Consider the following 23,066-nt stretch of genomic DNA (forward strand, 5'->3'; position numbering starts at 1 on the left):
TGTTGAAACATTTTCCGCAGAAAGGTTTCCATTTTCTTATCCATAGGCTCTCTAAAAGAGGAACTATCCTCCAGGGGTATAGTAGTACGCTTAGCCAGTGTAGAAATAGCACCATCCACCTTAGAAATGGAGTCCCAAAAGTTTAATTGAGAGTCAGGGACCGGGAATAATTTTTTCAAAGTAGACGAGGGGGACCTTTCTGTCTTCATAAACCCTGTCTAATTTAGGGATCTTAGGTTCCTTAGGGAGAGTAGCCTCCGGAACCTCTAGCGTAGACAGAACCTTCTTTTATTAAAAAACGCAGATGCTCAGTTTTAAATCTAAAAAGGGAGGGTTTCTCCTCTGAAGGAGGTTTAGAAACTGAACTCCGACTCAGACAGTTCACCCTCTGAAGCTACAGAGGTTAACTCATCCTCGGCTAGCTGGGATATAGTAGCTAAATCCGACAAATATTTAGTTGACCAAGTCAGGAGAACTATGTTTAACCTTTCTCTTACGTTTGCTAGAGGGAGGTAAGGCACTCAGGGCTGCAGACTCCACCGATTGTAACTGCGCGGTAAAGTCTGCAGAAAAAAAAGCCCCTCCAGATGGAAGATTAGTTGAGCTGCGGTGAACTGCATGTGGAGCAGATATGGAAGAAAGTTTAGTAATCTTTCAGAACTTAAATTCCTGAGAGGTAGACGACTCAGAGGGGCTAATAGCGCTATGAGTATTAGCAGGCTTGCCTCCCTTCTTAGTCTTTAAAACAGTTCTAATATAATATCAAGAGTACTCCATAGCTAGGATATATTCACTTAAGGACAGACAAAAAACACTTTATTCAAAAAAATAGAAATGTATATATAAAACAATCTTACCTCCAGGATTCATTCTGTGGAATAGCTACAGTCTCTCAAGTGTGACCGTCTTGCAGCGATGCCGCTGACATGGACTTGAGTGTGTAACAGCAAGCAAAGAAACTCGTCAACACCGATTGCCCAGGAGCTGTTAGGCATCTCCAGACTCTTTCATCAATACTCTCACTGAGAGGTTGACATTACTACTTAAAATTCAGGAGAAAAAAAAGGGGGGGGGGGGGGGGGGGGGTTGTCCAAAAACAGTCTAACTCTCTGCCTCTTAGTATGCCGCTTATGTCTCAAAATGTATAGTAATATTCCCAATGTTAACCACTGTAGCAAGCGAAAGCCTGTATCCGTAGTGCTTAATTATTGTAATGTCACTTGCAGACAAACATGCTGTTCCCCATGAGCATACACACTTGTATAAACAATCAAATACCAAATCCAGATTGTTGAGGGTAAAATTACCGTAGTCCTGGTGTGTGTCCCAGGTTATCACCTTAATACCGCCGTCTTGGAGCCGTAAGCTGTGCTGCCTGAAACAACCGCTGCCTCTGGATCCTTGTCCGTCCACACTTTCCCGGTCATGTGACTTACATCACTCACCTTATGATTCCTCCAGCATTAGTGTAGCAGGTAATCTAGGTGCCCAAAGCGGGATAGCTCAAATGGGGATGCGAGTACTAACGATCCTGTACTATAGAGACTCCAATGTCCTAATGGTTCACAGTGGGGGGAATGCCCAGCGTAGTTGCGGTGGCAGTGCGAGTGCAGCATTCACCTCACTGGCTCTTTAGATACACCAGAAAAACGGAGATAGCCAGGTGGTGTGAAATAAAAAATAACTTTATTAAATATCTATTATAAAACATGGAGAGGGATGTCCCCATATGCTACAAATGAACTAGTTTGTTTGTAGCATATGGGGACATCCCTCTCCATGTTTTTTTAATTGATATTAAATAAAGTGTATTTTTTATTTCACACCACCTGGCTACCTCTGTTTTTCTTGTATTAATACTTAAAACTCCATTCCTTTCTTTGAAGGGAACATACCCATTACAGGACTATCCAAATCTTCTGACACTTATCTGCCACCTCCTATAGTCACAAAAGGAAAAGAATGACTTTGGCTGGAGTGTCTTTGCCTCCTCCTGGTGGACAAGTGTTGTATCTCCCAACAGTAAGGAATGCAGTTGTGGACTCTCCTTGCCTTATGTAAGGAAAAGTGGTTTCTTGGCTGCTACTCTTCCACAAAGGCCATTCCTGATCAAGCTTCTTCAGACTGTGGTAGGGTCAACTTGACATCCTGATGAAGCTGCCAGATGCTGAGCCAGGTCCTTGCTGGACTTCTTTCAGTCTCTCAAAGAAGAAACTGAGAAACTTCTCATCAGTTTTTCTTAGCCTTCAAGTCCTTTTTTTGTCCTTGACCAGCTTTAAACCAGTTTGAATACCACATCTTAAGTATCTAGTTTGTTTGCTGATTTTCCTTTGAGAGTGGCCTTGCGGATGCAAAAGTATGATTTTAGGTCTGTCAAATTCTGTGATCTTTGGCATTTTGAATGGAATGAAGTGATAGAAAGTTGGTCTTATTCCAATGAATTGAACCTCATACCACATGTTTATGTAATGTTCAAGCATGTCTTGCACAAACCTGGTGTAATAGAACTTTTTCACAGCAGTAATTTTGCCATGAAATTGTAGGACAAACAGGTGTTAGCAGTGACATTAATTAGGGAGCCATTCCATTTAGGTTTACGAGAGCCAGGTTACTGCTATTGCTCAGGTGTAAGGGAAATCACACTAAATACTTGCCACTTTAAGCCTAAGACTTGTTTCAGTTTTTTTTTTTTTTTTTAATACTGCATACAAATATCCTGTATTTTCTGGTTGTATTCTAATAAAGAGACTGAAAAATAATTATATATGTTCATTATACCATTGCTAAAACAACAAATCTAATGGTGGCCTAAGACGTTTGCACAGTATGTATGAACTAGGGCTGCAACTAACGATTATTTTCATAATCGATTAATTGGCCGATTATTTTTTCGATTAATCGACTAATCGGATAAAAAGAGAATCAATAATAGTTTACTATGTTTTAAATAAAATCCACATACTGAGAGTGTTACAAATATAAACTTCAGACTAAAACTTTACATTAACACAACTGTTTCTTCAATTTTTAAGCAGCAGAGCACAGTTTTATTATTAAACAAAACAAAACAAAACCACAAAGGCTGTTGATGTGTATAAGTAGGGTTTTGCCAATTTAACCAAAGTGGGATATTTATCTTTGTTTGCTCTTCACCAATGCTAAGTGTTTTCTACCTTGGCAAGGGGCCTCTCAATAAAGTAACCATTGACTTCATTCTAACATAAAAATATCTTGAATACCTATATGCAATGGTAAATAACCAGCTATAAGGTTAGGGGAAATATCTAGTCCGCTCTAAAAATAACAAATATATACTTATAAAGGTTGAAAAACCAACTAATCGATTAATCGATTATGAGATTCGTTGACAACTATTTTCATAATAGATTATTATCGATTATGACGATTAGTTGTTGCAGCTCTAGTATGAACGTACATATATCACAGTGTGTGGCTGGTTCATAATGTCTATATAGATTTGTCAACCATTGCAAAGGCCATGATTTAAGGAGTACATAGGAAACACTGTATTATACGGCATAAACCGACCCGAAAAATGTAAAAAAAAAGTGAAAAAACCTTATTTAAAAATACAAAAATAAAATACTTACGTGCGTCTTCTTCCCATAATATGGATAATACATCAAGTCAAGCTTTCCTTTCTCAGGAAAATACTGAAGGTTTACATCTTCTTTCTGCAGAAAGTTAAGAGAGTTTAGGCTTGGTGTAACAAATGAGAGTACCAATTATAGTTATGTTGCAGAGGCCATAAAACTGGGCAAATTTAATTTCAAGAGAAAAGGAGTGCAGCATTTTTTTTTACGACTATTCCAAGTGGCCATGTTTTGTGAGACAGTAAATATTGTGCAGAGTTACTGGTGCTTTGCACAAGGTCATCATCACTTTGTTATGATTCTAGACATAAGTTATGATAAAATCTGATGAGTGTGGAACCGCCAGATAAAGAAGAAACTGCTTTAATAATAAAACATTGTTTGTAGAAAACATGCAAAAGGAGCTTTGGAGAATGCCGCATTTACAGAGAAGAAAATATGTCCCCTAGTTGATTTGCATTTAGGATTGGTGATTCCTTGGTTCAAGCACAATATCAGTTGAACATTACAGAACAGCATAACACATCAATGTCTTACTTTATCTAGTGTTTAAAAAAAAAAAAGGAAAAAAAAAAAAAAACAGTATGTTAAATTGTTATTTTTCAAATAGCATTGTTTTGGGGGCTTGGAGTGCTACAGAATACATGTGCATAACAACAGATAGAAATGCAGATGTGCTGGAATCAATGGCCGTTCTCTAAAAACGCAAATCTTTCTAGATGTATTTAATCATAGGTTTAAGTTAGACCTTTAGCAGATTACTTATTATACGATGCATCAGGTATGAGAGTATAACTCACAGCCTGTTTTTTTAGTCAATAGTATGTTAAGATGGTAGAAGCTTTGTGTATTCAGCTGGCCTGATAAATTACTGTCATTGTTGAATAACACTAAAAAAAAAATCTGCAGCTGTTGGCCTAAAAACTTCAGGAGGCATCTAGTAAGGGTGTTTATGTGTAATGCGGGTGAAGGAATTGGACAGCAGGCTTGCAGTGTTAGCAATATGCCCTGACTGTGTCCTACAAACCCCAGTAGTGCATCAAAAGGGATTGTGCATCTTAGCTATGTATACTGCAATCTAGAGTACAACAGATTGAGGAAGAAAGTTTCAAAGGGCTGATTTAGTCTTATTTGCGGGGACAGAAACAGAATGAAGTTCAGTTTGGGGAATTCTTTGCAATTACATTGGAGGTATTTGGGAGCTTTGCGAGTTCTGTCTAGAACAGTGAATTTGATACAGAAGGCTATTTAATGCCACTGTAGGGACAGCCCTAGATATGCACTGGAAATGAATGCTGATTGATAAAGGCTGCATGTGGAAAAAGTATGGTGAGTAAATGGTCAGTTTATTGAAAGAAGGGCAAATCTGAAGAGTTCATAGTATCAAGGCAAGACACAAGCGAATCAACAATGTTGTTGTGCTACAAAAGGCCAGATTTTAGCAACATTCTATAAGCAGAAGTTGCAGGATTTGGAGAATGAATGTAAGGAGCAAATGAAACAGGAGTGTTGAGTACCATTTCCAAGTCAGCAGAGCTACAGTCAATGAAAAACATTTCCGGCATTTTAAGGTTAGGAGAATTTTACATTTTTATTTAAAAACAAAATTAAAAAAAAAACAAACAAAAAAACCCCACAAAAACAAAACTACCATGTGTGACATATTTTGAGGTAATTAAATATCACCCAACAATGCAAAATAAACTGTCACACAAGGAAAGGTATTTGCAGAAAAGAGGCTGTGATAAAAACCAAATTGTGTATCTCTCTAGATAGAGAGCTCTCTCTCAAGGCTTTATTAAACAGATATTTTTATACATGGATAGGATATTAGTGGATTTTAGTGCTACATGCTACTAAAAGTTATATAAACTAGGCATCACCAAATTACTTGTAACCTGTTTAAATATCAAATAATGAAAATTTAAAAAAAAAAACACAAAAAAAAAAACAAAAAACTTTAGCATTCCAGGGACGGACAAAACTCACCCTAGAAGTACAGTTTATTTTTGGATTTCCTTCTGGCTTTAATCCAATAATCTGGAGAGAACAAAAAAAACAAACAGATTTAAACAAAAACGGACACAAGTCAAAATAAACTTTTATGATTCAGATAGAACAAACAGTTTAAGACACTTTCCAATGTACTTCCATTATCAAATTTTGCAGTGTCTTTATATTCACCCTTTCTGGGGAACAAGATCCTACTGAGCATGTGCACAAGCTCACAGGGTATATGTATACTAGTCTGATTGGCCAGAAAAAAACAACTAACAAAAATCTACTGCTGAAATTCAGAGTAAGTGTTAAATCATTGTCTTAATTATGCAATTCTACTGCATGAGTGGTCCTTTGCCTGCAAGTCAAAATTAGACTGCAGTATTACACAGAAAGGAAGCCATATTTATACCATTTAAGTTCAAAAACTTTATCGGTTACTTAAAAAAGGGCCACTAAAGTAAAAAAAAGAAAATTTATGCTTACCTGATAAATTTATTTCTTTTTTGACACGATGAGTCCACAGATCATCTTAATTACTAATGGGATATTCACCTCCTGGTCAGCAGGAGGAGGCAAAGAGCACCACAGCAGAGCTGTTAAATAGCTCCTCCCTTCCCTCCCACTCCAGTCATTCGACCAAAGTTAGGAAAAGAAAGGAAAAGCCAAGGTGCAGAGGTGTCTGGAGTTTACAATAACCCACAATCTGTCTAAAAGAACAGGGCGGGCTGTGAACTCATTGTGTCAAAAAATAAATAAATTTATCAGGTAAGCATAAATTTTCTTTTCTTTTTTAAGACACGATGAGTCCACAGATCATCTTAATTACTAATGGGATTCAATACCCAAGCTAGAGTACACAGATGATACAGGAAGGACAAGACAGGTATCCTAAACGGAAGGCACCACTGCTTGAAGAACCTTTCTCCCAAAAGCGGCATCAGCCGAAATAAAAATATCAAATTTGAAGAACCTTGAAAAAGTGTGAAGAGAGGACCAAGTTGCAGCCTCACAGAAGCTTCATTGCCCAAGAGTAAGCAACAGCCCTCGTGGAATGAGCCGTAACTCTCTCTCTGGAGGCTGCTGTCCAGCAGTCTCATATGCAAAACAAATGATACTCTTCAGTCAAAAAGAAAGAAGTAGACAGTCTTCTGTCCATTATGTTTTCCTGAGAAAACCACAAACAAAGAAAAAACTGACGAAAATCCTTAGTCGCCTGCATGAGAAAACTTTAAAGCACGGACCACGTCCAAATTGTACACAGTCGTTCCTTCTGAGGAGGATGATTAGGACTCAAAAAAAAAGAAACAATCTCCTGATTAATGTTCCGATCAGAAACAACCTTAGGAAGAAATCCTAATGTAGTACATAAAACTACCTTATCTGAATGGAAAATAAGGTAAGAAGACTCATACTGCAATGCCGAGAGCTCTGACACTCCACAAACAGAGGAAATAGCAACAAGAAATAAAACTTTCCAAGATAACAACCTGATATCGAAGGAATGCATAGGCTCAAACGGAGCCCCTAGAAGAAGTTGAAGAACTAAATTCAGACTCCATGGATGAGTAACTGGTTTGAACACAGGCCTGCTCCTGACCAAGGCCTGACAAAATAATTGTACATCCGAAACCTCCTCCAGACGTTTGTGTAACACAACAGATAATGTCGAGATTTGACCCTTTAGGGAAACTAGGCAATAAACCTTTCTCCAAATCTTCTTGGAGAAAATACAAAATTCTAGAAATGAGTAGCCCTTGGATTAACACCAAAGAGATATGTACGCCATATCTATTGAAAAAAAATTTTATTTTTTTTTTTTATTTCATTTCAGTTACAGGCTTGCTAGCCTGAATCATGGTCACTATGACAGAGTCAGAAAAACCTCGCTTAGACAAAATTAAGCGTTCAATCGCCAAGTAATCAGCCTCAGAGAAACTAGAGTTAAGTGAAAGAAGGACCTTTGAATTAGAACGTCCTTCTACAACAGAAGTCTCCACAGTGGCAGAGATGACATACACCAGATCTGCATACCAAATCCCGCGAGGCCAAGCAGGAACAAAGAGGATCACTGATGTCCTCTCCTGCTTGATCTGAGCAATGACTCGAAGAAAAAGCGTAAACGGAGGAAGTTGGTATGTTAGACTAAAGGTCCAAGGAACCACCACAGCATCTATCAGTTCCGCCTGGGAGTCCCTAGACCAGAATCTCGGGAGCTTGGCAATCCGTCGAGATGCCAAGAGATCAAATTCCGGCTGAGCCCACCTGATAATCAGGCTGGAAAACACTTCCGGATGGAGTTCCCACCACTCCGGATGAAAAGTCTGCCTGATCAGAAAATCCGCCTCCCAGTTGTCCACCCCTGGGATGTGGATCGTCAACAGACAACAAAAATGGGCCTCCGCCCACTGAATTATCTTGGTTACCTCTGTCATCGCTAAGGAACTCCTTGTTCCTCCCTGATGAGTGATGTAAGCCACTGAAGTTATGTTGTCCAACTGGAACCTGATAAGCTGAACCGAGGCTAACTGAGGCCAGACTAGAAAAGCATTTAAGATCGCTCTCATCTCCAGGATGTTTATAGGAAGAACAGGTTCTGACTGAGTCCACACTACCTGAGCCTATTAGGGAACCCTAGAAGGCTGGTGTCTGTTGACACAATCACTCAAGATAGTCTGCGAAAGCAGGATCCCTGGAAAAAATGATCCAGAGACAACCATCATTGAAGAGAATCCCTTGTCTCCTGAGCCAAAAGAATTTGAAGAGACAAATCTGCATAATCTGTTCCATTACCCGAGCATATTTAATTGTCGAAGACAAAGATGGAACCGAGCAAACGGGATGATATCCATTGCCGCTTCCATCAACCCGATTACCTCCATGTCTAAGCCACTGACAGCCGAGGAGAGGACTAAAGAGCTAGACAAGAATCAAAAATATTTGATTTCCTGACGTCTGTCAGAAAAATCTTCATAGATAGGGAATCTATTATGGTTCCCAAGAAAGTTACTCTTGAATTTGGGACAAAGGAACTCTTATCCCAATGTATCTTCCCATTGTGAGATCGCAGGAAGTAAAACGACATTTCCATGTGGAATCTTGCTAGATGAAGAGGCGTCTGGACTAGGATGTCGTCCAGATAAGTTGCCACAGCAATTCCTTGAAAACGAAGCACCGCCACAGAGATACCAGAACCTTTGTAAAATTTCTGGAAACTGTTGCAAGACCGAAAGGAAAAGTCACAAACTGAAAATGTTTGACCAGAAAAAAACAAACCCTAGGAACTTTGGATGATCCCAGTGGATGGGAACAAGTAAGTACACGTCCTTTCATCCACTGTTGATATAACTTAATTCTCTAGGGTCAAAGGAAAAATGGAACAAATAGTCTAAGGACGGTACCCTGAGAAGTTTGTTTAAACTACTGATATCTAAAATTCTTCAAAACGTAAGAGATCCAGAAAATCTCAACCCAAGTCTGAGCGAAGAAGGAAAGACTGCCCCCTACAAGATCCGGGCCCGGATCAGGGCATGCTCGTCATGCTGTCCTTAATTCAACAACAGGCTTAATAGATTGTATCTCCAAGTAGGTTAGTCTGTTCTTGGTTGGAGACAGTAACAGGAAAAACTTCCCCTTGAAATTCCAAAAAGGAACAAAAAATTGCGCTGTTGTCCTTTTTGTCTGTTTGTTTCTCTTAACCTGCGGGAAAAAAAAGACCCTTATCACCCGAGATATCGGAGATAACCTCCGACAGGCCAGGTCCCAAAAAGACAAGGTCTTCGCCTTGAAAGGATAGCCAGCAATTTAGACCGAGAAAACACATCCGCAGGCCAAGGTTATAACCATAAGGCTCTGCGAGCTGGAAAAGAGAAACTCGAAATCTTGGCTCCCAAATTGATAACCTGAAAGGAGACATCCATATAAAAGGAATTAGCTAGTTTTTAAGAGCCTTTATCCTATCCTGGATTTCATCCAAGGAAGATTCCGTCCTCTAAACAAAATGCCACCGCACTAGAGACGGTAGCAATGTACCCCAGCTGGCTGCCTGTAAGCCCTGTTGTACATACATCTCATTGAATAGACCCTCTAACTTCTTTCCATAGGGTCTTAGAAGCCACAACTACCCTCTATGGGAATAGTAGATCTCTTAGCTAAGGTGGAAACGGCTCCTTCCCCCTTGGAAACTGTTTTCCAAGCCCCCTTAATTAATTAATTAATTAATGGAGGTATATCAGGCTAAACTTGAAGGAAATTCCTACAGATCAATGAATTACTGTCTGAGATTTTCTCCTCAAACACTACCGAAGAATCCTCCTTTTCAGTTCTCAGGGAAGAGACATTCAGAAAAAGTTATTCACTGATGTAACCCATTTCCTTTTGCGCCAACCCCGCAACATGGGGGGGGGGGAGAATAGCCAAGTAACTCCAGAAGGAGATTGAGGTAAATCGCAGAGCACTGCCTGTGAGGGCTATAACATTGGGACACTTGAGGAGAGATTTGCGGCATAAATTGAACCTTATCAAAAGATATTGAAACAGTAGCTGCCTGAAAATCTAGCAGGACCTCATGTCCAAAAATAAAAAATCCAATAAACAGTTGAATTTTTTTTTATTTTTATTATTTTTATTAAACATTTAAAACAAAAAAGATGTTACTGTGTCTTTAAACATTAATACGACATTTTTTCTTGCCTCAAAAACAAAGTATCACATAAACAGTTGTAATCCTTATGAAACATTTAAAAACATAAAAGATGTTACTGGGTGTTTAAATGTTAAAAAGTTATATATATTTCTTCACGTAGAGGAAAAAGTTAACAGTACTCTAATGTACATAAACTCTTGTAATCTTTTATTAAACATTTGACTCATAAAAGATGTTACTGTGTCTTTAAATGTTAAAACGTCACCTTTATTTCTGCATGAAGAGGAAAGGTTAACGGTACTCAAAAGATTACATCTGTTTATGGGTACATTAAATAAACATTAAACACATAAGAGATGCCACTGTGTCTTCAAATGTTAAAACGCCCCATTTATTTCTGCATGTAGAGGAAGTTTAACGATACTCAAATGGACACAGATGTAATCGCTTATGCAAAGCTGAAAACATAAAAATGTGTTACTGTGTCTACAAAAGCATTTAAATTTTGCAGACCCAAAAAATCCGAATACAGCATAGTAGTGCTGTCCGGTTTTCACGCAGCTCAATAACCACTTCCGAACTAGAAGGAAGTACATGCTGCCAGAAATAGAGTAGAAGCAGAGTGCGCACGCCAAATTCACGCCACTTGAAGCTCCGCCCATCACGGGCGTTAACAAGGCGAGATCCCCATTATTATAGAAATGAATCTAATGCCGAATAAAATACACAGGCTGAACGCCACGTTGGCGACGCTCCGCCCATCGTGGGCGTTCACAAGGAGAGTTCCGGTCTCCATTAATATAGAAAAACGGATCTATTGCCGACAGTAAAATAAGCATACTGAAAGTCTGCAGCCAAAGTGGGACTGTCCCTTGCTAGCCAGCAACTAAGCATTCACCTCATACTAAGCGTTCTGTCATTACTTGTACAGACGCAAAGCTCAAAGTGAAAAAGTCCTAATCTCTCCTCCGCCCCAGTGCCTGCTAATAAGGTGCTGTCTAAATTGTCCTCCTCTACAAAAAGGAGTCTCTATGTCCCATAAATTAAAGTGCTCCACTTCTTCTGGTCCTTTACCCCAGACCTAGAATAAAAAGTTACCTTGTAATTCTCACTGCGCCTCCTATACATTTATGTGCTTAGGCTATCAGGGTTAGGGCAGAATAAATGTATGGGAGGCGCAGTGAGAATTATGTCCCACAAGTTCCCATTGCTCTAAAGCCACCAAAAGCTCTACTGTAGAGACCGATATGTACTACGGCTACACCCTAGAACAAAGCAGCACACTCTGGCACTGCTTTAAAAATAATAAACTCTTGATTGAAGAATCTAATCTAACACCTCACTTTACCTCTTCCTATCACTAACGTAGGCAAAGAGAATGACTGGAGTGGGAGGGAAGGGAGGAGCTATTTAACAGCTCTGCTGTGGTGCTCTTTGCCTCCTCCTGCTGACCAGGAGATGAATATCCCATTAGTAATTAAGATGATCCGTGGACTCATCGTGTCTTAAAAAAGAAAAAAATATAAAAGCTTCCGGATTCAGATAAAGCATTTCTTATTTTTTTTTTAAATAATCCTGTACTACTGAGCATGTGAAAAATTGAACAGTATACATATATATGCATTTTGTGTTTGGCTGCTGGCTGTCACATGATTCAGGAGGAGGGATAAATAGATTAACTTTTTAACTTAATTTAAAGGGACACTGAAAGAAATATTTTCTTTTGTGATTCAGATAGAGCATGCAATTTTAAGCAACTTTCTAATTTACGCCTATTATCAAATGTTCTTCATTCTCTTGGTATTTTATTTGAAAACCAAAAATGTAAGTTTAGATGCCGGCCCATTTTTGATGACCAAGCTGGGTTCTTGCCGATTGGTGGCTAAACTCATCCACCAATAAACAAGTGCTGTCCAGGGTTCTGGACTTTCTTTTTCAAATAAAGATAGCAAGAGAACAAAGAAAAAATGATAATAGGAGTAAATTAGAAAGATGCTTAAAATCACATGCTCTATCTAAATCACAAAAGAAAAAAATTGGGTTCAGAATCCCTTTAACTTTTTTACCGGAAAATATTCTACTGCACATTTCAAATTCAAAGTGTTACTGCATTGTCTTTTTATTGTTTGACAATAAAGGACCAGTGAATACAGTATATTTACATAATCAACAAATACATGATAAAAAGACAATGCAATAGCACTTAGATTGAACTTCAAATGAGTAGCAGATTTTTTTTCTGACAAAATTCAATTATGTCTATTTCCACTCCCTCTCTATCATGTGACAGTCATCAGCCAATCACAAATGCATATATGTATATTCTGTGAATTCTTGCACATACTCAGTAGAAGCTGGTGACTTAAAAAGTGTAAATATAATAAGACTGCACATTTTGTTAATGGAAGTAAATTGGAAAGTTGTTTTAAAATGTCCTGCTCTATCTGAATCATAAAAGTTTACTTTGACTTGTGTGTCCCATTAAGTATTGTTCTCATTATTATCCATAGCAAACATACTGCCTGGTTCCTTTGGTCCATGGGTTGCCCCATGAACACTCATTGTATTCAGTCCAATATTGTGCACATCACTTAATGTGACAGTCTAGTCAAAATTAAACTTTCAAAATTCCGATAGGGCATGACATTTTTTATCTTCAACTTTGCTTTGTTTGCTTGGTATTCTTTGTTGAAAGCTAAACTTAGGGAGGCTGAATTGCAAAAGTCTAAGCCCTTGAAGGTTACCTCTTATCTCAGTCCATTTGACAGTTTAACAACTGGACAGCGCTAGCTCATGTGTGCCATAGATAACATTGTACTCACTCCTGTAGAATTATATAGAGTCAGCACTGATAGGCTAAAATGCAAGTCTGTCAAAAGAACTGAAATAGGGGGACAGTCTGCAAAGGCTTAGGCAAGTTGATCACAGAGATAAAAACGTATAAATAATATAACTGTGTGTGTTATGCAATACTGAGGAAATGGGTAATAAAGGGATTATCTATTTATACAATAAAAATTCTGTAGCAGGCTGTCCCTTTAACTCCCAATGGCTCCCCCATAACAGAAATTAAATTGTTTGCTTTGGCTGAGGCAACTTCCTTTATAGATGTGGTCTTATTACTACACATGAGGAGGGCCACAGATGTATTTATTGGACAGTGGTTTGTAGAACACACAGCTTGTTGCACAAGAAAATAATTCCTTCCATCCATAAACTTACTCTGTTCATCTTCACGATCACACAGGGATTTCCTTCGCTGTACCCAAAGTTGGCATCATCAATACCAGAACACAGTCCCAGTGAGGACCTGTTAAACTGACAAGACTCCTTCTGATCAGGCCCATCCTGGTCAAAGTACAGGCCAGGGGTGCATGGCTTGTTTTTGGCTTGTTTGGTATCATTGTATGCTATAAAACACAAAGACAAAGTTAAGCCCCAAATTATTATTTTTCTTAACGTCTAAGCACAAAACCTGGTAAGATTAAAAAAAGTGACAATCTACTTGATATATTTTTTTTTGTTTAAAAAGCTAGATAATGCCTTTACTACCCATACCCCAATTCTGCATAGCCAACATATACTTTATAACCTCTAAATATCTGTCTGTTTCTAAGCCCCTGCAGTTCACCTCTGATCGCAGTGCATTTTATTAGCTTCTCAGAGTCAGACACTGCTAGTCAATGAGTGTGCTCACTCCTATTAAGTTATGCGGGGAACCAGCACTAATTAGCTAAAATTTAAGTTTGGGGGGGGGGGGGGCGAAACTGAGATAAAGGCACAGTCTGCAGAGGCTGATATAAAAAGTATATTAACGTAACAGTGTTGGTTATGCAAAACTAAGGAATGGGTAATAAAGGGGTTATCTAGCTTTTGAACCGGGAGGCAGAACTATTTTTCACTTTCTGCTATTTTTTTTTTTTTTTTTTTAAAGAAAATGTTCTGCAGGTAATTTTGAAAATAAATTCAGTTTTAAAATTAGGCAGTTACACTAAAGCACCAGCTCAATTAGAATGCGTTTATTAACTGGAGAATAAATCCATTTTTAAAGTTTTATAAAACATTGCATCGGTTGAAAATGTTCACAGCATGTACTGCCTTTGGGCTTTTGAAACAAAAATCTTCAGGTACAGTGTCCCTTTAACTCCTATCTACCTAAACTTTACAACTGACTAAAACGTAATTAAAGTTAACTGCTTTAACAGAACAGTTACAACCCTGTATAAAAGGGACATTAAAACTAAGTATATTTCATAGGCACAGTATTGGGGTTATTCACAGCCTTCTTACACTCATGGGTGCTGACATTTTGAAATCTAGATTTCATTGCATTCCTGTTCCAATATGGTGGTACCCAAAAGTAGGGAGGTGTATGAAATGCATTTAGGGGTCGATTCATCAAGCTGAGGCAGACAGGTGGTGTACATACACGCCGTAGCTCACCGCTGGCTGAATTCAGCATTGTACACAAGCGCTATTTTGCTCTCACGTGCAATCTCCCCAGTCGGACGAGACCGGGGAGAATGAAATTCGCCACCTAAGAGGTGGCAAAAGGTTAGGGAAGCAGCGGTCTGATGACCGCTGCTTGTTAAATACGGTCTGCAGCATTTTAATCAACTTGGATATAGACTAATGCTCCTTATAAAAAAGGAAAAAAAAAAAAAAAATTATCTGCAGTTGCATGCCTGGCCAAGGGCATGCGCACAAATACCAGCGATTTCAAGAGTGACAGTACTAGCATTTTAGCTGCATCTCTGACCAAGAACATATGATCATTTTGGCTATGGTAAGAAGCTGCACAACAAGTTTGATCAAAATAGCATGCAAAAACTATCAATTTAATTTATATGGGACTATTGCAGTTTCTTAAGAATAAAATACACAATGTAACCAGCAGGCAATAAGCAAATAATGAAGATAGATTATAATATATATATATATATATATAATATATATATATATATATATAATATATATATATATAATATATATATATATATATATATATATATATATATATATATATATATATATATATATATATATATATATATATATATATATATATATATATATATATATATATATATATATATATATACACACACACACACTGTCATATTCCTGTTTAAAAGGATCGCTGTGTTAAAACTATTTTTGAAGCAAAAAAACTGAGAATTTGCATACCAAATTTGCATATCTTACCCACAATTCTCTTGTGCATTGGAGACATTGCATATTAAGAATTTCTGGGGGAAAGCAAGCGGGGATACTTGCTTAGATGTACTAATTTCCTATGCAAATATTTACATTGATATAGATATATAAAATAAGAAGTAGTAATAGTATCATCTACTTACGCAATAAGAATGAGTGAAGGGTTCGTACAAACTCACTGTACGACTTGGGGTCGTTCTTATTAAATGTAATCTCCAGTCCAGAAGACTTAGGAGAAATCATAAGACCTGGAAGAGAGGGTTTAGGCATAAATGACAAACGATTAAAATCAACTCTAAAACAGATTTAAAAATTTAATATATAATTAGTGTAATAAAACCAAGAAAATTATTTTAAAGGACAGTAAACACCTTGTCATTACAAGCTTTTTTCTGAAGTACTTGGCGAGTCTGAAGATGTTTGGAATGCACCTTGTTTGTTACAATTCATCAATAGCCAATCTGCACCCATTACTCGCATTATATGCAGGAGCCAATCCAGACTACTTAAAGGAATAGTCTAGTCAAAATTAAAACCTCTCATGATTCAGACAGAGCATGCAATTTTAAACAACTTTCTAATTTACTCCTATTATCAATTTTTCTTCGTTCTCTTGGTATCTGTATTTGAATGTAAGCTTACAAGCCGGCCCATTTTTGGTTCAGCACCTGGGTAGCGCTTGCGGATTGGTGGCTACATTTAGACACCAAATCAGAAAGTGGTACCAAGGTGCTGAACCGCTAGAATATCTGACAGGTACTAGATATGTGTGCTTATTATGTCAGAAATGTGAATCTATCTAGAAAGTTTTGTAGGGGAAGCGCATCTATATTGATTATGTAAGGATTATATGTGTGAATTAATTCTCGATATACCTGAAGCGGATTCATCCCTTTTCAATGGCAACATTCAGTACTGTTTTTATATAACATTCTGTTTTGAGTACTGATTGTACTTCTATATGGACCTATGTTTATGTCTGGTATTGTTAATTATCTAAAAATAAAATAAAAAAAATAAAAAAACATAGAACTTAGGATGTTTCTGAAAACCTTATGCTGTTAGAACCACCCTAATTTACTTCCATTATCAATTTGTCTGTTCTTTTTGTATCATTTGTTTACAAGCACACCTAGGTAGGCTTAGTAGCAGCAATACACTACTGGAAGCTAGCCGGTGATTGGTGGCTACGCACATGCCTCTTGTCATTGACTCACCAGGATGTCTTTAGTTAGCTCTTTGTACAGCACGGCTGCTTTAACCTATTTGCAGGGGTTAATGACGTAAACACATAGATATAAGCAAACAGTGCAATAATAAAATGATCTAACAAAGCATTGTTTTGTACTTGTATCCTCTAATAAAATTAGAGAAAAGAAATAATAATAAAAGCAATTGCTATGGGGTTTTTTTTGTTTGTTTTTTTAACTATACATAATCATACATATTACAAAGTGTTTACTGTCCCTTTAAAGATAACATTGATTAGGTCCCCTTTCACTTAAGTAGTCAGCATAATCCAAAATTAGATGTATTGTTATTACTGATCACTCTTGTGGCACGTGCTGGTAATTCATTACTGAATGGGTAAGGCTTTGGCTCTCCACCTTTTTTTTTTTTTTTTTTAAATACAATCCAGTTTCAAAATACAAGGCAGAGAAAAAAACAAAACCATCTTTATAATTGTGGTTTACATAAAAGAAAATAAGCGTACATTAAAGAATCTAACTTAATACTTAGGATTAAAGCAAAATTAACTCATGAAACAGTTTCTGCCAATTCACTTCAAGACTGAGACTGACATTTTCTAAACAAACACATATAATACCCAAAGACTGACCCCCTACCTAAGAAGGCCAGAAGACATATCTCTAAAAAATATAAAAGGCAAGCATAAATTATATCATTTACCACCGAAACTTCAATAAGAACGGATTTAGCTGGTCATGGATCAACTTCTGCCATATCATTCATAACTAATCCTATACTATAAAAGGCCAAGTGTGTTTGTCCGAAGCTGTCATGCGCAGTAGAGACAGCACGAGGACAAACACACCTGGCCTAAGTCCCTAACTGTTCTGCCGACTGCGTCGAGCAGAAGTGGGCGTGGCCGAGCGTGAAGGGGGCGGAGCCTAACGCGAAGGCCCGTGGAGAGAGCTCAAACAGCTCAAGAGAGGGTGGAGAGATGTGGGGAGAGGGGGGGGAGAGATGTGGAGTGAGGGGGGGAGATGTGGACAGAAAAAGAGAGAGGCCAGAGAGGCCAGAGAGAGAGAGATAGATAGATATATAGATATATATATATATAGATATATATATATATATATATATATATATATATATATATATATATATATATATATATATATATATATATATATATATATATATATATATATATATATATATATATATATATATATATATATATATATATATATATATATATATATATATATATATATATATAGGGAGAGAGAGAGAGTGCAAAAGAGAGGGGGGAGAGAGAGAAAGCAAAAGAGAGTGGGAGGGAGAGAACGCCAGGGGTGGGACCACTGTACTGCAAAAAATGGCCAGTGTGAACCTGCCTCTGGGAGGAAAAGATTTGAAGTCTATTTTGTATCCCTGGGATACAATGTCCACTGCCCAGGGACCCGGTACATCTCTTATCCAAGCCTGGGGGGGGGGGGGGCTGGTTGGGCTTCCAGGAAAATTACAAAAGGAACGAAAATTACTCAGACGTCTCTTCTGCTTATTCTTTTTATCTTGAGGAAGAAAAGAACCCTTCCCTCCAGTAATATCAGATAATTTCCGCCAAACCAGGTCCAAACAAGGTCTTAACCTTGTAAGGAATAGCCATGAGCTTAGATTTAGATGAAACATCCGCAGACCAGGACTTCAACCACAAGGCCCTGTGGGCTAGGAACGCAAATCCTGTTCTGGAACTCATCAAGAGGGGTATCCGTCTGAAGAGATTCAGACAATGCATCAAACCAGTAAGCCGCAGCGCTGGTAACAGTAGCGATACGCACCGCAGGTTGCCATACATCTTTTTTAGTAAAGCCTTCAATTTTTTATCCATTGAATCTTTAAAAGAACAACTATCCACTATAGGAATAGTAGCCCTCTTGGTCAAAGTGGAAATCGCTCCTTCTACCTTAGGAACCATCTGCCACGACTCCTTAATAGAATCCGCTATAGGAAACTTCTTAAAAATAGGAGATGGAGAAAAGAGAATACCAGGTCTTTCCCATTCTCGAGTAATCTCCACAGCATGGTCAGGAACTGGAAAAACCTCCACCGCCGAGGGAACATCAAAGTATTTGTTCAATTTACTAGACTTTTTAGGATTGACTACAATAGTTGTGTCGGAGTCGTCCAAAGTAGCCAAAACCTCCTTAAGTAATAAGCGAAGGTGTTCTAGCATAAATCTGAAGGATACCACTTGTTGGAGTGATATTTACCAGCTTTGCTGTGGTGCTCTTTGCCTCCTCCTGCTGGCCAAGAGTGATATTCTCAACAATAATTGATGATGATGATCCATGGACTCACTGTGTCATTAGAAAGAAAATGTTTGGTTTGCATGTCTCTTTAACCCCTTAAAGACCAGCAACAAATCTTTCTATGTAAGTGGGGTTTTTAATAGCAAGGTCTCACCGCCACTATTCTAACAAGTCTGCAGGAGGGTGGGTCTAATAGCGCAGTCTTGCTGTTCGCCTTTACATACTGTAAAATAGTTTTCCTATTTAATGCGTTTCCAATTAGTAATATCAGATGCGAAGTTTAAAAAAAATGTACGGGAAATTGTTCCTTTTGTTTCCGATAATTAAATAGCCAGTAGCAGTCTAATTATTTACCCAAATTATTCTTATCTTGTGTCTCACTGTTTATTCAAAGACCAATGCTTAGAGGTACTATGTTTATTTTACATTATTCTGTGTCACCCCCACTGGGAGCATGATTTAATACAAAAACATTCTAGTTAATATAGTTTTTCTATAAGCAGTACACAAAGTACTGACATTTTTAGTACCAATGGGAGACAGATGGTAAAATCAGCTATTTTAAATGACAAAGTAAAGCAAAAGGAGAAATTTGGAAACAAATCGAAACACAGCAACATGAATACTAACATTATTTTCCTAATTTTAACAACTACGTTTTGTTATCTTTATCCAGTTTATGCTTTGCTTAACTTTTTGCCCCTCTAAATGTTGTGTGTATCTGATAAGTAGAGTTTTGTGCTGCCCCTGTATACTGGCAACACACTGGTTAAAAAGCTGCAGAACACTAGAAACTTTGCCTGCATGGGGTTTCTGACTGGTGCTTATTTTGGTAACATTCTGATACTATGTTGTTTACATATTTATCCAGGGTCATGTTTATTCAATCGTTCTGTAAAAGCAGTTTAAAACAAAAAACGGTCCCCAGCAGGTATTTTTGTTATGAAAGCAAGAGGCTTCATGTGAGCCTTTGCTCTTTGTTGAAAATATATGGCAGTTGTTGATTTGACTTGCTTGGCTTCAACGTAATCCTGAAGGAACGAATGATTCAATCTCAGGAAAAACTTTCTTGCGATAGAGCACATATACTATAACCATCTGATGACTGGGCATAGGCAAAAACTCGGTATTCATTAGAAACAATTTGCAACTAAAGTGGATAAAAATCAATGATTAAAAATATAAATAAAGTTTTTTATTTAAATAAAATGCTTTGAAGAAAAAGCTATCTAAAAAGTAAAACGGTAGTGTCTTTAAAGATACATTATAATCTTAATGTTATTCACTCTGAAATACAGATTTTAAAATATATAGCAAGATGCTGTATATTCATGGCTGTAATGTTTCATATTTTTGGAAAATGGATTCCATTGATACATTCACAACGCCATGCTCTCCCAGATTTTTTGGGCAATTTTTCTATCTTGAACACATCGCATATTAGTTTTGTATTTCTAACTGAATTTGTCTCTGCAGAAACATACCCCTTCTTTACAGCAAAAATGTTAGAAAATAAACATACAGAGTTGAGAAATAGACCTTAAAAGGGATAAACATGAAAATATAACTTTTTGGGTTTCAGATAGAGCATATAGGTTTTCAGATTTACTTATCACATTGCTTCATTCTCTTGGTGTCCTTTGTTGAAGAGCAATGCCCTACTGGGTCGTAGCTGAACACATTGGCTAGCTCACAGTAGTACATTGTTTGAGCCTACCTATGTACGCTTTTCAGCAATGGATACCAAGAGATTGAAGCAAATTAGATAAAAGTAGGTAATTGTAAAATTGTATGTGCTTTCTGAAAATTTTGACTTTACTGTTCCTTTACTACCATAGCTCCCAAGCCAATCCATACTATGTTTCAAGAAGCTTAATGAATAGAAGATTATTTTGAGTGGAATAGATCTGGCACAAGGACATACGTGTGAGGAGGGGCAATCATTAAAAATAAATATATTGTAGTTAAATAAAACTATTTAAATTTGTTATTAAAGTGAATGTTAAATTTAAAGAATAAGTGCCGGTTTGTAAAAATACTTTTAAAAACAGGGGCACAGGAGGAAGACTGATCCGTCATTGCTGCGCCAACTACAGCAGGGGCTGTGAGCGGAGGATCGACAGTCTGCTTTCCATAAAGCAAAGGTAGGTATTTTAAAAAAAGAAGCTTCCTTGTAAAGTTTAATGAATGAAAGTTTGAGTATTTTATTTTTTTATTTTTTTTAAACTGGGCACTTCTGCATAAAACGTTACATTCATTTAAGGTAAAACATTTTCTCTTGATCAAATATCAATAATTAAACTACTAAAACGGAAATAGTTAATGTTCCAATAATTTCATTCACTTTAATGATCTATGATATATAAACCAAATCAGTAATGGTCTGATATAACTGGAAAATAATCAGAAAAGTTATTCTAAAAATGATAACCATGATTTAAAATTGGTCTTACTGACTATGTGGATTTTGATTTAAATCACTAGATATATTTGCAGATATTTGTGAGTTGCACATTTACAGTAATAAATGTAGCAACAAAAATATCCAAATGCTGCAGCCTGCAGACCTATCCAAAATTAGGTTCTGTAATGAATACTGACATTTTGGCCATACTAAAAATAAATAAATAATAAAATAAAAAAAGTTAACCAAAGTCTACTGAGAAGGCAGAACATTTAAAGTGATGGTAAATTTGTGACTCACCAATCTGTCACATCACTAAGTTTTAATATATATATATATATATATTTTTCTCAGCTCTCCTAACTGACATTTGTTTAGGGTTCAAAAGTGACCTCATGAACTATGGAGAGTATATAATAGAAAATGGAGATCTATATGTTCATTACATTTGTTCCTAGTATACTTTTCTTCTATAAGGTACGACGAGTCCACGGATTCATCCTTTACTTGTGGGATATTCTCCTCCTGCTAACAGGAAGTGGCAAAGAGCACCACAGCAGAGCTGTCTATATAGCTCCTGCCTTAGCTCCACCCCCAGTCACTCTTTGCCTTCTCTACCAAGTACTGGGAAGGGTAAAGTGAAAGATCAAGGGGTTCCGTTTGAACCTATGCATTCCATAGATATTAAGCTTCTATCTTGGAAATTTCTGTTTTTAGTTGCCATCTCTTTGGCTCGAAGAGTTTCTGAACTATCTGCGTTGCAATGCGACTCGCCTTATCGTGTTTTCCATGCTGGTAAAGTGGTTTTGCGTACCAAACCTGGATTCCTTCCAAAGGTTGTTACCAATAATATCAATCAGGAAATTGTTGTTCCTTCTGTGTCCTAATCCTTCCTCTAAGAAGGAGCGTCTGTTGCACAACTTGGACGTGGTTCGTGCTTTGAAGTTTTACTTGCAAGCAACCAAGGATTTCCGTCAAACATCTTCTCTGTTTGTTGTCTATTCTGGAAAACGTAGAGGTCAAAAAGCTACGGCTACCTCTCTCTTTTTGGCTGAAAAGCATCATCCGTTTGGCATACGAGACTGCTGGACAGCAGCCTCCTGAAAGGATTACAGCTCACTAGAGCGGTGGCTTCCACATGGGCTTTTAAAAATTCTGCTTCTGTTGAACAGATTTGTAAGGCTGCGACTTGGTCTTCGCTTCATACCTTTTCAAAATTTTACAAATTTGATACTTTTACTTCTTCGGAGGCTATTTTTGGGAGAAAAGTTCTTCTAGCAGTGGTGCCTTCTGTTTAACCATCTGTCTTGTCCCTCCCGTTCATCTGTGTCCTGTAGCTTTGGTATTGTATCCCACAAGGATGAATCCGTGGACTCGTCGTACCTTATAGAAGAAAAGTAAATTTATGCTTACCTGATAAATTAATTTCTTCTATGGTACGACGAGTCCACGGCCCGCCCTGTCATTTTAAGACAGATTATATTTTTTGATTTTAAACTTCAGTCACCTCTGCACCTTTTAGTTTCTCCTTTTTCTTCCTGTACCTTCGTTTGAATGACTGGGGGGGGGGGGGAGCTAAGGGAGGAGCTATATAGACCGCTCTGCTGTGGTGCTCTTGGCCACTTCCTGTTAGGAGGATAATATCCCACAAGTAAAAGGATGAATCCGTGGACTCGTCGTACCATAGA

At 37.5% G+C, this 23,066-nt stretch overlaps 1 protein-coding gene across 1 annotated transcript in view; it reads right to left on the bottom strand.

The window, feature by feature from the left end:
- ATP1B3 (ATPase Na+/K+ transporting subunit beta 3) overlaps window positions 1–23,066 on the bottom strand; it is a 69,618-nt gene that overhangs the window by 12,530 nt on the left and 34,022 nt on the right. Inside the window, exons 3-6 of the mRNA XM_053709821.1 lie at window positions 15,618–15,722; window positions 13,480–13,667; window positions 5,604–5,654; window positions 3,612–3,695 (exon numbers count right to left, since the gene is read on the bottom strand). Of these exons, the coding sequence (XP_053565796.1) occupies window positions 3,612–3,695; window positions 5,604–5,654; window positions 13,480–13,667; window positions 15,618–15,722 (428 nt within the window). The remainder of the gene's footprint in view (window positions 1–3,611; window positions 3,696–5,603; window positions 5,655–13,479; window positions 13,668–15,617; window positions 15,723–23,066) is intronic.

This window comes from Bombina bombina, chromosome 4 (genome assembly GCF_027579735.1).
Source record: "Bombina bombina isolate aBomBom1 chromosome 4, aBomBom1.pri, whole genome shotgun sequence".
Lineage (NCBI taxonomy): Eukaryota > Metazoa > Chordata > Amphibia > Anura > Bombinatoridae > Bombina > Bombina bombina.